Below are 16,340 nucleotides of genomic sequence, written 5' to 3'. Positions count from 1 at the left end.
AACGGCTAGACAATTCCCCTTTTGGTTCAATACTCATATCCCACATTTACACTTTCCATGCATAAATCAATGTGTCTAATGGAAATATACATCTTGTAATATTGTACTTTATTATAAAGTAGACAACAAGAAGACTCTCAAATACTCACGGTTACTTAGGTTTCTTACAAACACTTTGTGTGTACATTGTTTTTAGATCCCATGTTGCATTTCAAAAGAAAGGCACAACACCAACTCTTATGAGATTGATAAATAATTTTTTTTTTTAAATATACTTTGTACTTATGAACTACAATTTGTTTTTTAGAATAGAAATTCATTTTCTGTCTCTATCCAGTTTTCTATCTTTGATAAGTTTTCCCTTGTTCCCGCAAAACCCATCGCCACTTCTAGGACTTCGTTCCGTTCACTAGGGGAGGGGGTTGAAGCTTCGGCTCCACCCACCTCTCTCCCTCGCCAGCCTCATTTTCTGTTTAGATCTGTTTTTTCCTGTTTTTCTATTTAGCTTTTAGCTGTTAGCATCGAAACTAGTCGATCCGTTGCCTTCCGGCAAGCAAAGTCCAAACATGCACCCCTCCATCAGCCACTCTGGGTGTCAATCTTCAAGATGGTAGAAAAAATTTGTCCTTACGAGCGGCAAGTAATCCTAATGCTCGGCTTATGCCATGCGTGAGTTTCACTCGCCACCGCACTTAGGGAAGCTTCCTGCTGCCTCGGGGGGTATCGTCAGGATCAGCATATCAAATCTTTCTGCTCCGATCTTCCACTCCTCTCAAAGTGTGGCGCGTGTACTGCACGCGCCGCCACAACCAGTGGTGGCCCCTCACCAGCGATTCGTCTCAATTTTTGGTTGATTTCCTATGTTTCTGCTTTTCCTAACCAACGATCGAGTGAAAGTGGATGAAGTTCCTTCCGGCCAGTCCAGACCAATACGTTGCAGCACACAACCCTTTACTGCAGCTAGCTTTGTAGTCTGTTTAGCAGACTATTTTAAAACCATCACCAAGCAGTCTCCCCTTTTTGGAATTGGGTGGGAGCCATTCATTTAGCTCCAAAACCAGCCTTTTCTTTTTCCTTTCTATATTGTAATATGTTGGTTTTGGGAAGACTGTAGGAGACTCTCACCCCAAACTTGTATCTTGTAACCATTAGTTTATCTATAAATGCCTTATTTGCTAAGAAGGGGGAAAAAAACTACAGTATGTTTTACAATAAATGATAAACTACCAAAAAATTTCAATGTGCACCTAAACAACTAATAAATTTCAATGCCTATGTATCATCCATAAAGATGTTCTGCCTCATGAATAATTCTTCTTTCATCTAATTAACAATCAGACATTAACTTGACACGTATTGAAATTTATTAGCAGTATAAGGTGCATCATAACTTTTGGTAGTACTTACTTTGGAAACGAATTGGTAGTTCACAATTATAATAAAAAAAAAAATATACAGAAAAACATGACTAAATGCCCCCACAACACCACCACCCCCCCGATGCAGCAAAAGCACTCCCAAATTTAGCTTTCCTTGTATCTAAACTATTTGAAAAAAAAAAAATTTGTGGGTGCTGAGCGAAACTGTTGACAAGAAGAGGAGTAATGAATTGCCAAAGAGATGTACAAGTACTACTACTGTATGGTTCAAATCCATTGCCCTCATGCAAACTTATGATCTTCGAAGCTCTCTGGAGTGGCCGACATGCCCACAAAATATTGATTATGAACTTTCAAGTATGGGATTGAGATCGATGCTTATCATGACTGACCTCTTTTACCCGACCCATGTATATATATTTACAGATCGATCATTCCCGCTAGCTCCTGTATTGAATTAGGAGTAATGATAGATACAACTTTTTTACAATTGATCTGTTTCAGTTATATATATATATAACTAGGAAGGAGTATGATCTGTTTTATAAAAATGCTGTCGATTTAAAACAGAGTTGTAAAAATGATTATGGCATGGCCCTTAAAGCTGTACCTCTTCTATTCTCCTAATGGCTTCCCTCATGTCGAGCCGTTGCTCGGAATTACTGTCAATGCAGGCAACTGCAATATGCAGGAGTTGCAATATTTGATTGAGTGAACTTGTGTTGCTCACAATGTCCGGATCAAGCACTTCTTGTAGTCTGTGTTCAGAAATTGCTGTTAAGACCCATTGCACAACATCAGTGCCACCCTTTCCAGTGATAAGATACTGAGAGGGAAATTTTCCAGTAAGGATCTCAAGAATAATTATTCCAAGGCAATAAACATCAGACTTTGGAGAGACTTTCTGGTATTGGATGTAATCTGGGGTTTTGTAGGCAAACAATGCTTGTGCTGCGACGGGTGTAGAGACTAGTGAATGGAAGGCATAGTCACTTAACAGTGGCTCATAATCATCACAAAGAAGAATATTACTGGACTTAAGATTTCCATGGGGCAAATCGTGTTTAGCAAACTCACTATGGAGGAAACCCATGCCACGTGCAACTCCCTTGATAATCTTCAGACGCGTTGGCCAATTCAGCTCATTATGACAAATTCCACGATCACCTAAATATTAAGGATCATCATGATCAGGTGTATATTAGATGTTTAAATGAAGTGGTCATGCGTCAGTTACCGATTCAAATCTTCTATTTTTTCTTAAGAGGTATGTTACACGCAGTCATGGAGTACGTAAGCGCCGTGCAGTCGCTTTGAAAAAAAGTAGGATCTATTATTAAAAAAAAAAATTCATGTAGATTCTGTATTTATTCATTTTTTTCTAAGTGATTGAATGACGCTTGCACACTCACAACTGCAACTATCATTTCTCTTTTTTTAAAGAAAAGTTAACCAAAAGATATATGATTAGAAATCATGACAGTTTAGGATAAAGAGTAGTATTTCTAGAATTTATCAAAAACCATATAATGAAATGCATAAGATTGATCAAGATATAGAAGCCGAGTTTGGTGTTATTAGGATTATTGAAAAGAATTATATAAAAGATTGATAGAAGATTAAGGAAGTTGGCTCATACCATGTAAGACATATAACAAACTGCCTTTAGGAATGTATTCGGAGATCAACAGCTTCTCTTCTCTCCGGAAATGGTAAGCCAAAGGAGTCAAGATATTCTTGTGCCTTAATCTTCCAAACCGCTTCATCTCTTCATCAAATACCTCTCTCTGCAACCTATTCATCTCCCTCATCCTCTTCACAACCACCGAAACCCCATTGGCCATCAAGGCCTTGTATGCTGACCCCATTCCGCCATTACCGAGCACCTCTGCAGCTGCCTTCATCAAATCTGACAACCCAAATGTACCCTTTGCATCACTCACCATCACAAGATCACCCGTTCCATTCTTTTCTTGTTGACTTGAAGTACTTTTCTTCGAATGACCTTTATGGCTCGAGTAGTCTGTGGCCCCACTGCGATTCGAACTTAGCACGTGTATCTCAACCATCTGATCGTTCGCCATTGATTCGCTACTGCGAACAATGAATACGTTCTCCCTATGTTTCGCGCAATTACCAAAGGCAAAGAGGATAAAGATGAGCGTTAACACGGCAAGGAACGAAAGCACTGCAACATTATTGTTGTTAGACTTGTTTCCAGTTTCATTACTCGGCATTAATGTTTTATCTTTCTCTGTGCAAACCTTGTCCAATGGCTTCCCACAAAGTCCTTCATTTCCTGCAAACGTATTCACACCAAATATCGACAAGCTCTCAGGAATCTCACCTTCCAACATGTTGTTAGATAAATCAAGTTGTTTCAACGAAGTTTGGTTCATGGGTGGGATAGGTCCTGTGAATTGGTTCTTCTCTAGGTGGAGTTCTATGAGATGGGTTGGTTGTGTCACCGACTCAGGTATCGTTCCGTTGAATTGGTTATAGGAGAGCCAGGCTTTCTTCAACGAAGTAAGATGGGAAAAGAAATCGTTAGGAATGTTTCCAGAGAACTTATTGCCTGTTAATAAGAGAGATTTCAAAGCGCCAAGCATGTGAAAATCTGGAATTGGACCTGAGAAGGAGTTATTCACCATGCTGATCGTTCGAAGCCCTCGGAGTTCCAGTAAAGCCTCGACGTCTATGTTTCCTGAGAGACCTAAGTTGGTGAGATGGAGGCCAGTGATTTTGCCATCAAAGCAAATCACTCCCAACCAATCGTCCGAGCAAGGAGAGGAGTTGGGAACCCATGAGCTTAATGCGTCCGCATGGATAAATGATTTCTTGAGTTTTAGGAGAGCCTCTTTATCAGAGACAGAAAGAGAGAGGGGAGGGAGGAAGAAGAGGAGGAGGAGGAGGAAGAGAATATGAACAGCGGCCATTGCTGAGCCAGGAATGGGAAAAGTCCGGGGAAGAATGAGCCGCTGTTCAGAGAGACGATTGCGTGGTACGTTCTCTGAGCCTTTGTTTGATTTGCTTTTTTTGATACTGTTGGGAGGATGTGTGCCATGTTTGGGGTATGTGTGTGTTTGGCTTTGAGTGGGAATTGGTGATGGAACCGCCAGATTCACGTGAGAAAGTCTAAGAATAGGGAGAATTAAATTAGAGAGAGGGAATGCAAACTGGCAAAGGCTTGTTTGTGGGGTTGAGAACGGGCAACTTTTTGTTGACCTAGTCAGCCTCATTTCGCATTCAGGTAATTATTTATTAATTATTGTTAATGAAGAGAGGCAGATCATTAAACTCCACTCAACAAATTGGACCCACAAGATCGATCCAACTCAGTTATACTCACTTTTATTTTTATTTTTTATAAGCTTTTTTTTGTTTATTTTGTTTTCGAGTTAGAAGAGGGAAGTTTTGAATTCCAGACAAAGAATGAGATTATGTCAATAAGTTGATAGCCTTTGACAATCATACTCGCCTTACTTTGACTTCAACGGTACCAACTTTGATACAATTGAGCTAGACTGGTTTCTGTTGCATTTTCTAAACCCACTTGGTACGTAAATTTCAAAAAAGTTATTTTCATTACTTCTCTTAAATTGATTATTTTAAGTAGATATCGATAATGATAGGCTTATTATTTTTTATCATTCATTTACTACTCTTTTTATTTTATTTACTTTTTACTTAACGATTAAGGAAGTGACTATTAAAATTGTATCTTTTTTTAATTTTTTCTTAATGGTTAAAGATGTTAAAAAAATACTTAAAAGAAAATAATAAAAAAATTAAAATTTCAAATATACTATAGAATAGTAAAATGATAGTAGAAAGGTTGTAAGCTTATCATTATCCTATCTATTAACCCGTATATATCTAAAGCCACAAACTTCAAACGTGTCATTAGCAAGTGCGACTCAAGTTGATAATATTAAAAGGATAATGATATCTATAGTTTTGGTAGTTTTCGCATACTTCCTTTTATATGAATTTCAGATTTACCTATTATTTTAAATTAAGGAAATATGCAAAAATTATATATTTTAAAACTGTAAATATTATTTTTAATATAAAAAATAAAAATTTGACTATATTAAATTAATTTTTCGGTGACGAAAACAATTGTTGCCTGTCACAAGGTATCTCCTCTTAATCCTAATGCAAACGTATCTCATCGTGGACTCTGAGACAATAGGTCTTTGAATTCCAACTGCCTCACCTTCATATAGTCTCTTTTGAGATCATTTGTACGTAACAACCTAGCCCACCAATATTATTAGGGTTAGAAGAATAATGGTAATGAGCCAAATTAGGTTTAGAGCGAGCCATATTAAATAAGCTGACTAGTTATCGTTTATTAAGGTTGACTATGAATTTTTAATTCGGCTCATAGGCCCAAAAGCTTATTATAAGGCATGTTTTGCTTTAATGGTTGATTTTGAATGATATTAATGGTTCAATATTTTTGAAAATTCCAAATGAGATTTATCGAATAATTTTGAGTAGTCTCGGGGCCAGAAAAATTATTATGATGGTCAATACTTTTTACTGTTTTCAATAATATTTGTTTAAAGCCCATTTGATATTTATTGAGAAACGGTCTCATATTTAATCAGTATTAAGCTCAAAAAAATTATTTAAAAATGAGTAAAAGGCCCTGCTGGATAGGGTTGTTAATTGACTTGGCCTATAAAAATTCTAGACAAGTCCTAGACATTGGGTTAGGCCTGTTGAGTGGCCCAACCCGTTTTTAAAGCCCAATTGAATTGATAAAGCCTAAAAAGATCCCTAAAGCCCACAAAATAGGCCCAAGAAAACACCCCGAAATGCCCTACCCGTAACCCACCTCAAGGAAAACCATGCATACATAAGGTTCATGTCTTGATCATCTTCAACCTAGGGTTGCCGCACAACAACCTCTCTAAGCCACTGCAACCGCATCGTGTCTGCGATCTTGTAGCCACCGAAAGCTCCAAGCATGCCACAACCCATCACGTCCAACCACCAGCTTGTTATATTTATTGTAGATTGTGATATTAAATATGTGAATTTATTAAATGCGGGTTATTATTTATTTTTGTGAACCACTACTACAAGGAGATGCATTGATTCAATGGTAAGGGTGTGTTGTTTCAAAAGAAAGTGAATGGGTTTGAAACTCTATGACTACACTTTGATGGTTTAATTGTAACAAAGCATGGAATAGCCTTAAAGGCCCAAGGGATGCACGGCCCATTCGAACCGGTGGGTGGCATGGGCACAAGGCCTGCAAGGCCCATTTGAAGAGCCATTTGAATGGGTGTAATACTTCAAAATTAATTCAATTGAAAAGTTGAATGGCTGCCACTTCATTATCTATAAATAAAGGATGAGATCGACAAGTTTAAACATTCATTTTTCTCATTTTGTCAATCATTTACACAATTTTGTAGAGAACCTCTGAAGGAAAAACTTCAGAATTGCTATCTATAGTTGTGACTTTGTTGTATCCTGGAGATGAATTATTTGTAATCTCGTAGCAAACTGTTTCGAGTGAGGGTAATTATCACATTAAAGATAGTATTCTACACGCCTCAAAGTCATATTTATTTTTTCAAATTACTGGATCCACTTAAATGTCTTCAACAATTTTAAGGTGATAATCGCAATGGGATCAAAATCTGATATTACAACTTTCAAAATGATGAATCAAGATTTTGTCAACCTAGATAGGTTTAATGGAACGAATTTTACTAGCTAGAAAAATAAGTTGATGTTCATTCTTACTACATTGGAGATTTCATATTTTTGGATCCAAACTTGCCATTAATTTCAAAACCCAATTCCGAAGACAATAATAAAATCAAGGTGGAACACGAGAAATGCGAGGAAGATGAAGTGGTATGTAGAGGGCACATTCTAAATACACTTTCTGATCGTCCCTACGACTTGTTTACATCAATCAAGTCACCATGAGATATTTGGGAGGCATTGAAATTCAAGTATAAAACCGAAAAGTATACAGATAAATTCCTTATTATGAAATATTTTGAATTTACAATAAATGATAATACTTTTATGATGGATCAAGTCCATAAATTGTAAGTTCTGGTGAATAAACTTCAAGACCTTAATGTTGAAGTTTCTAAACCTCTGCAAGTCAAGGGCTATTATTGCCAAACTTCCTCCAAGTTGGAATAATTATAAAATGAAACTTATGCACACATCATAAGATTTCACTATAGAGTAGATTCAAAAATATTTACAAATTTAAGAGAAAATTCAAATTTGTGATAAGAAATTATTTTCTCAAAATGGCTCTAAAATGAACTTTTTTTTATGAGAAAAATAAGTTTCAAGATAATTTTGGAGGAAACAAAAAAAAAAAATATAATGACTTTTCCAACAATGGTGACAAGTACAATAAAATAAAAACTTGTTACAATTGCGAAAAGAATTGACACTTTAAGCATGAATGCAGGTACAAAAACAAATACAAGAAAGAAAATAGCAATCCCAATAATACAAATCTGATCGAAAATGATATTTCAAAAATTGTAGTCATGGTCTCTGAAATGCACATTAGCATGATTATAAAGTTAAATATGGCTACAACAACCGAGTCTTCAAATTGGTGATATGATTCAGACGCTACCATCCATGTTTGCAATCAGAAATCTCAATTCAAGAATTATGAAGATGCAGCATATGGACATGTCGTACTAATGGAAAATCAAAACTCTACAAAAGTTATGGAGAAAGGAACTGTAGAATTTCAGTTCATTTCTGGGAAGAAATTTATTCTTATCAATGTTCCTCATGTCTCAAAAATAGAGAAAACAAATTGTATATACAAATTTGCTTTGTAAGAAATGTGTCAAGACCGTAATCAAGTTTGATAATGTAATTATTTTCAAGGGGAAGTGTTTGTTGGAAAATTATACTCTTGTGATGGCAACTAAGTATTAATAAAATAAGTTCTAATTATGCTTATATTGTTGAGTCTTCTACTTGGTGGCACAATCGTTTAACACATTTGAATTTTAAATATTTAAAATTTATGTCTAAACATAATTTAATTCCATATAGTCAGGAACATAGTGCTATATATGAAATTTGCATTCAAGTGAAAATGACAAAGAAACATTTTCTAAAACAAATAGAAATACGCAATTATTAGAACATGTGCATTTTGATATATGTAAACTAAATGGTATTTTAACTAGAGGAGGCAATGGATATTTTCTTACTTTTATTGATGACTTCTCAAGATATATGTATATAATTTAATGAAAAATAAGGATGAGGCCTTTAATATGTTTAAATCTTATAAGTATGTTGTTGAAAATTAAAAGGAAAATAAAATTAAGATACTTTGTAGTGACAAAGGTGGTGAGTATTTTCTTTGTACTGCGAAGAGAATGACATTATATATCAAACTAGTGCACCTTATACCCCCCACACCAAATTAAATGGTTTAGCAGAAAGAAAAATTAGGACACTAGTTGCAACTGCAACAGTAATGAAGGGGGTTGTATGGTGGAACAGTTTAATTGGATGCACCCTCCTTCATTTGATGGGAGAGGCAAGCCAACCCTGCAAGAGGATTGGATTTAGGATATAGAGGAGATATTTTGGGTCTTGAACTGCACAGATGAGCAGAAAGTATTGTACTCCACCTTCAAGCCGACAAGTGAAGTAGAATGATAGTGGATTTCAAAGAGAACCATCAGGAAAGCTAATGGGAGAGGAGTCGTCACATGGCCCTACTTCAAACAAATTTCTTCGTTCGCTTCTTTCCCAGATCAGTTAGAGATGCGAGAGCCTAGGAGTTTGCAAGCTTGGTTCAAGGAGCTATGATAGTCCACTAGTATGTCGCAAAATTTGAAGGGCTGTCACTTTTCGCTTACTATTTGATTCCCGATGAAGAGAAGAGGACCCAAAAGTTCGAGGAAGGTCTAAACAACTGAACATATGAACGAATAGTGACTTTTCAAATTCAAAACTTCACAGAGCTAGTGGATAAGGCGACTATACTTGAGCAGAGCCTCAAAAGAAGTTTAGAACTGTAAGATTAGAGAAAGAGAGCTACTCCACAAGGATACTCTGGTATGGATCAAGGGTCGTGGAATAAGAGAAATGAAGGGAGCAGCTCAAGTCAAAGGCAATTGTAGAGGAATGAACCGAATAATCATTGTAAGTTTTGTAATCATGAACACATTGAAAAGTACAGAAGGAAAATGGAGTCGTGTTTCCGATGAGGTAAAACCGAACATTTCATCAGAGAATGCTCATTACTATTGGAGGACAACAAAAATCCCAACCCACCTCAAGGTTCCTGACCAATGACATAGGCAAACAATCAGAGTAGAATTGTGCCAACTTGAGTGTTTGCACTGAAGCTTAGAGAGGCTGACGACAAGAATGATGTAATCACACGTATATTCCCTATTTTCTCCAAGAAAGCTACCTTTCGTTTAATTCTAGGGAAACTCATCCTTTTATTTCAATGGATAATATCAAATTTAATCACCAGTATCCTCTCTCTTTTCTCTAAGAAAGCTATCATTTTGTTTGATTCTGGGGTTACCCATTCCTTTATTTCAATGGACTATGCCAAGTTCTGTACTTTATAAACTAAACAGTTAGGTTAGAATTTAATAGTATCCACTCCAACGGGGAATTTGATGACAAGTAATAAGATCCTCCATTGATGCCCAATTTCCATCAAAGGGAGGTTAATTCCAACTAATCTAGTGGTATTCCAGATGTTGGGACTCAATGTAATATTGGAGATGGACTGGCTAGCTTCCAACCACGAGGATGGGCTAATTCTCATGGTAAAGCAAGTTTGTGGTAGTGAATTTGTGGTAAACAGTCAAGCAAAGACAAGGGATGGGCTAATTTTCATGAGGTAGTGAATTTAGTTGGATGTGGTGAGTAATTTGTGCACGCTGAATATATAGCTCGGGTTATGGATTTTCGTTAATGAAGTTGGTTTTGTCCTTGTTTGGGGTTCGCTAGTAAAGTTACTGGCAAGCTTGTTTGGATTATTAATTTTTTTTCGTGAATGTGTTATGATTTAGGTTGTGATACTGTTCGAGGTCGAACCCAAGGCTTAAATAATACAAGGCAAGAGTCAGGTACGCTGTGCTTCTATACTAGACTTTGCAGAAAAAGAATGGAGATTGATTTTATGAAAACATGCATTTTTTTTTGTTATGAAAAACTTGAAACCAACCTCGGTCTTTTTATCTACATTACTCATAATATCTATATACGAAAAGAAAAATATATTATGTTATGACTGGTGTAGATATGAGCCATTTTTGATATTTTGTTCTCAGTTGTACAAAATAGAGCGATTATAAAAATATGAGATTTTGTACATAATTATATGGAGATTATTTTGTTATGTTCAGTACTCTGTTATGATATTATATTGCATTTGAAAACCTCTGACATAATTTTTTGTTTCTATTTCCTTCGCGACCTTACCATAGGTGTAAAATTGTGGCTTTTGTTATAATGTTGGTACCAACATCTGTGTTTTTGGTGCACCGTTTTCTATGTGGCCTTTCCTATATGCACACTCGAGACTCTGAGTAATAAGGAAGATTCACATTTTGTTTATGCTTGGTTGGCTACCGGGATTTGCACAACCTTACCACTGGGGTTAAACATGAAATATGTTTTGTTATGATGTTGTTCATATATGATTATGCCAAAAGATTTTGTATATGTTTTATTGCTGTAAATAAATAATTTCTAAAGGCCTAGGTCTCTTTTCTCTAGTTTTCCCGTATTGTTTATTTTGTGTGTGGGTAGCCGCATTGCTTCTCTTGCGTGTGGGTAAACGCATGGCTTCTCAGGGGGAACCCCCCAAGCGCCAAACCCTCTTCAGGCGACGGCGGGACACCGTCTGTTCACTGATATCGTGGTGGAGTCCTCGAAACCTCTTCTGAAGTCAATATCTCTTTGTCGCCGAAACTTTAAGGATGGAAAAATGTTCTTTCACTTCTCAAAGGAAGAGATCAATCAGTCTGCCTCTCCTTTTTTATTCACTGTCGTTCTAAAGTTTTTACGAAAAAGACACTCTCTTGATTTGATCCGAAATTTCATCAAACAAAGATGGAGCTTGAAGATACAACCTGTAGTGGGCGAGATGAGAAAACCGACTAATGTGATGGTTCGATTGACAAATGAAGATGATTTTTGCACGGCTATGGTAAGGGAATTCTTCGACATTGAAGGTATGCCTTATCAGATTTTTCATTAGTCTCCTGATTTTAATGAAAATATTGAACTTGTGAATGCCCCGATGTGGATATTTTTACCAGGATTACCCTCAAATTTCTATCACATATCTATGTTGAAAATTCTTACTGGTGGTTATGGAAGACTTTTGTGGAGAGATAATACCACTGCATGTGTTACACGTCCAAAAGGTGCGAGATGTTGTATTGAGATGGATGTCTCGCAACCTTTGCGGAATGGTTTCTGGGTTGGGACCCCGGGTGAACCTAGAAGCTGATATTAGGAGGTCATCTTTGAGACCTTGCCTGTATTTTGTCATAAATGTCGTATTCAAGGGCACAATGATAAAAAATTGTTTACTGTAAAGGAAAGAAATCAAGGAAGGAGAGGAAATAGAGAAATTGGAGAAAAAAATTCAAAGAAGGTGTGGCGTTACATTGAGAAACCTAAAGTGGATCAAGAAGAGATCCAGAAGAATCAAAGAGAAGAGATACTTAATAAGATTAAGGAGAGGAAGAATTTTTGTGAGGAAGAGAATAGGGTTCTTTATGTCTCTAAAGAAGGAATTTTGAGGAATACAGAGGAGGATAATAGGCAAAGTCCTTTGGTCTTATCTAAAGTGCATTTAGTTGAGAAACCTATGGAGGAGTTAGAGGAAAATGTTACTCCTCGTGAAACTTACTTGAATCTAGCTGTTAATCAGCATTCTCCACGTCGTGCTTTAAAAATGGTGGATGAAATTTTGGAATATGAATTGAGATGTGTTGCGCAACATGTTATTGATGAAATGGACCATGAAAATGAAGAGGAATTAAATATAAGTAAAAGGCAAAATGTTGTTGTTGTGTAAGATTCTGAAGGCCTGTTGGAGGCAGAAAACATTGCCAGAAATGACTATGCTTCTGATCCAGAGATGGGAATCACAATTAGGGAAATTTTGGAATCAGGAAAAATGAAGTCTAGGATGATTCGTGGAGTCACCACTCGCTCCAAAAAACATCTTTAATTATGTTTAATATCCTAACGTGGAATATTAAGGGTGTGCGTACTTCTAGTAGTCGTTTGTCTCGTATTATGAAGAATTTTAAACCTCATATTATTGTTATTATGGAGCCTTTCTTGGATGACAATAATCTGAATTTTTGGGCACAAAGATTGAAGTTCCAAAATTTTGTTTCGAATTCAGAAGAGGGTGGTAAAATTTGGCTATTTTGGGATGAGGATATACTTTTTTCAGCAGGTTTGTTTACGAATCAACTTTTATCGGGTTGGTTCTCGCTTGGTGATGATAGAATATTTGTTACATTTGTTTAAGCCAGTTGTTTTAGGCGAATGCGGTTGGACTTGTGGGATGATATTAGGAGTTTTCATTATGAAGGAAGGCATTGGTTTTTGGAGGGTGATTTTAATATTATTTGGGCTACTAGGGCAAAACAAGATTTTAATAATCTCATTCATGATTGTGGTTTGTGAGAGATTCCTTTTGAGGGATCTAAATTTTCTTGGTACAATGGTCAAAATGGGCGTCATCGTATTTGGGCTAGATTGGATAGAGTTATTGTTAATCTATCGTTTCTAAGTAGATTCCAGCATGTTAAAATGAAGTATCTTTCTCACACTTCCTCTTATCATAGTCCTATGTGTACTGAGTTGCTGCAGTATAGTAGTTTTTCAGGCTCAAGCCAGTTTCGGTTCCAAAGAATGTGGACATCTCATGATGATTTCCTTCCTCTAGTAAAGAGAGTGTGGGATTCTCATATGAATTGTAATGCTTTGAAATAGGGGGCCAGGAATTTATATAAGCTCAAATCTACTCTTAAATTGTAGAATATTTCAACTTTTGGGCGTGTGGAAAAGGAGTTACAATTGGTGGAGGATCAATTGGTTAGCTTAGAGAGTGAGGTTGCTGGAAATTATTCTGAGAGGGCTGAAAATCAAATGTTACAACTTAGGGTGAAACATCAGTTATGGTTAGATAGAGAGGAGATCTTATGGAAACAGAAATCGCGCATTCAATGGTTGAAGGAGGATGATACGAATACTAGGTTCTTCCATGTGAGTGTCTTGAATAAAAAGAGAAAAAATATTCTTACTTCTTTAACCTTGCAAGATGGGTCTTCTTTAAAGACTCCCAAGGAGATTCATGTTGGTGCTATTAGTTTTTATCAAAAGCTTTTGGCTTCCGAACTAGTTGTTAGATATGAGGATGTGTTTTCTCTCATTCCTAAGATGGTTTCGGAGGAGGATAATGAGGCTCTCCTTCAATCTCCTTCTATGCAAGAAGTTAAAAAGGCAATGGATTCTATTTCGGATGATAGTTGCTCGGGGCCCGATGGTTTTTCGGGAGAATTTTTTAAAATGGCCTGGGATATTGTTCAAGATGATGTATGGCAGGCGACTATTGAATTCTTTAATGGCTACCCTTTACCCATTTTCTATGGTGCTACGAATTTAGTCCTTATTCCAAAAATGGATAAATCGGATAGCTTCACTAAATTCAGGCCTATTAGCTTATGTTGTGTCGTTTATAAGATTTTCTCAAAGATTATGGTGAATCATATGGCTCTTATTTAAAGTAAGTTAATCTCACCAGCTCAATCAGCTTTTGTTAGCAATCGCAGTATTTTTGATAATATCTCCATTGCACAAGAATTGGTCACCGGTTTGGATAAAAAGGTTCATGGTGGGAATGTGATGTGTAAAATTGATATGGAGAAGGAGTACGATCGGGTTGAATTGGTGAATTGGTGGCTTCTTCTTCCTGTTTTGAAGGGATTCGGCTTCTCCCGTAGCTAGTGTGACCTCATTCTTCAGTGCATTTCCTCTCCTACCTTTTTTATTATGTTGAATGGAATTTCTAAGTGTATCTTCAAAGCTTCCTATGGGATAAGACAAGATGATCCTCTTTCACCTTATCTTTTTATTTTATTGGAAGATGTCCTTTCTAGATTATTGGATTCTCAATTTTGTATGGGCACCATTAAGTCTTATAATATTTCGAGATCTTGTTTGAGAATATCACACCTTCTCTATGCGGATGATTTACTGATTTTCATGAGAGGTGACAAACGGTCCTTAAGGGGTCTTTCGAAAACTTATGAATCAGTTTAAAGACAAAAGATCTATGCAGAAAAATCAAGTTTGTTTTACTCCAAAAAAATAAATTATGCTAGAAAACACCAAATGTTGGAAGCTTTGGCCTTTAGTGAGGGTAAATTTCCTTGTACTTACCTTGGTGTGCCGCTACATACTAGTAGACTTATAGCTTTGATGTTGAAACCGCTTGTTGAGAAAATCAGAAAGAAGGTTGCAGGCAGGAAGAGAAATCTTCTTTCCTCTGATAGTAGATTGGTGCTTTTGAAACATGTCCTTAATAGTGTGCTGATTCATGTTCTGTCTATGCTTAAAATTCCTCTGATAATGTTTACAGAGATTCAACGTATGTTATCATAATTTTTGTGGGGTTCCAAAGAGGGGAGAAAGAAAAAAGCATGGGTTTCGTGGAGGAAACTTTGCCGACCAATTCAAGAGGCTGGTTTGGGGGTGAGATATCTTAAGGAAGTGCAAGATTTGCTTTTATTCAAGTTTGTCTGGAAATTGATTGTGAGTGATTCCCTTTGGGCTAATTTCTTTAAGAGCCGGTATTTGAGGAATATGTCACATTTAGAAGCTGCTCAACTTCCTCGTAGATCTAGCTTCTACAAAAGTGTAATTCATAGAGTCCCTTTACTCTTTAATCATGGGCTTTGGAAGGTTCACGAGGGCAAGGTCAACTTCTGGTTTGAACCTTGGCTTCCATCTGGTGTCCTAGCTAGTCGGGCTCAAGTGATTGAGTCCCTTTGCTACAGATTTGTGATTTATTATCTCCAATCAGTTGGGATATTCCTCGTTTTTCTACTTTGGTTGGGCTGATTTATGCAATGAAATCCTACAATCTAATATTCGGCTGAAGTAAGGTTCAGATATTTTCATATGGGTTCCTTCATCAGATGGTAAGTTTTTGACTAAGTGGGCATGGAATATTTTCAGACTTCATTCAGACCCTCCTTATTGGGCAAAATAGACCTTGCTTAGAGGTATTCCAAGTAAAATCTCTTATATTGCTTGCGAATTCTGGAATCATGCGCTACCTGTTGATGCAAATGTTAAAAAACTTGGTATTCATTTACCATCCCGCTACCATTGTTGTGTGGATAAAAGTGTCATTGAAATGGAAGAATATTTGTTTGGGAATGGTTTTCTAGCTGAAAAAATCTGGGAATTCTTCTCCAAGAGATTAGAGGTGAGATATAGGAGAGGTCAGAATATTTTTTATCGAGTTTTTCTTTGGTGGTCGAAAGCCAAGTGCTCTTCTCAACTAGGGATAGTGCGTGGTCTTATTCCAACTATGATTATTTGGAGACTTTGGTTTCTCCATTGTAAGATTCGTATGGAAGAGGGTAAATTTACTTGGGAGCATATTGTGTCAGCTATTCTATTGCGGATTCAAAATGTGTTTGTGGCGTCTATGAAGTTCCTTTCTTGTTCTACTAGGGACCAAGAGATATTGCAGAGCGTTAGATGTCCTATCATTGTGTCGCGGGTTACTATAACTAAAGTTTTTGCTTGGCAACCTCCTGATTGTGGTTATTGGAAATTAAATATAGATGGTTGTACGCTTGGTAACCCCAGCTTATCTGGAGGTGGTGGTTTGGTTCCTGATCATAAAAGAGATTTATTTGCAGG

The 16,340-nt window shown here is 36.7% G+C and overlaps 1 protein-coding gene across 1 annotated transcript; it reads right to left on the bottom strand.

The window, feature by feature from the left end:
- Positions 1-1,378: 1,378 nt before the first annotated feature.
- On the bottom strand, positions 1,379-4,458 carry LOC121248754 (pollen receptor-like kinase 3). The gene is made up of 2 exons (XM_041147310.1): positions 3,019-4,458; positions 1,379-2,546 (listed from the first exon to the last, which is right to left on the bottom strand). The coding sequence occupies exons 1-2, from the start codon at positions 4,313-4,315 to the stop codon at positions 1,978-1,980; spliced, it is 1,866 nt and encodes a 621-aa protein (XP_041003244.1). The 5' UTR covers positions 4,316-4,458; the 3' UTR covers positions 1,379-1,977.
- Between the last annotated feature and the right edge of the window lie 11,882 nt (positions 4,459-16,340).

Source organism: Juglans microcarpa x Juglans regia, chromosome 2D, assembly GCF_004785595.1.
Source record: "Juglans microcarpa x Juglans regia isolate MS1-56 chromosome 2D, Jm3101_v1.0, whole genome shotgun sequence".
NCBI classification, from domain to species: domain Eukaryota; kingdom Viridiplantae; phylum Streptophyta; class Magnoliopsida; order Fagales; family Juglandaceae; genus Juglans; species Juglans microcarpa x Juglans regia.
This window is presented reverse-complemented; position numbering and strand designations above follow the sequence as displayed.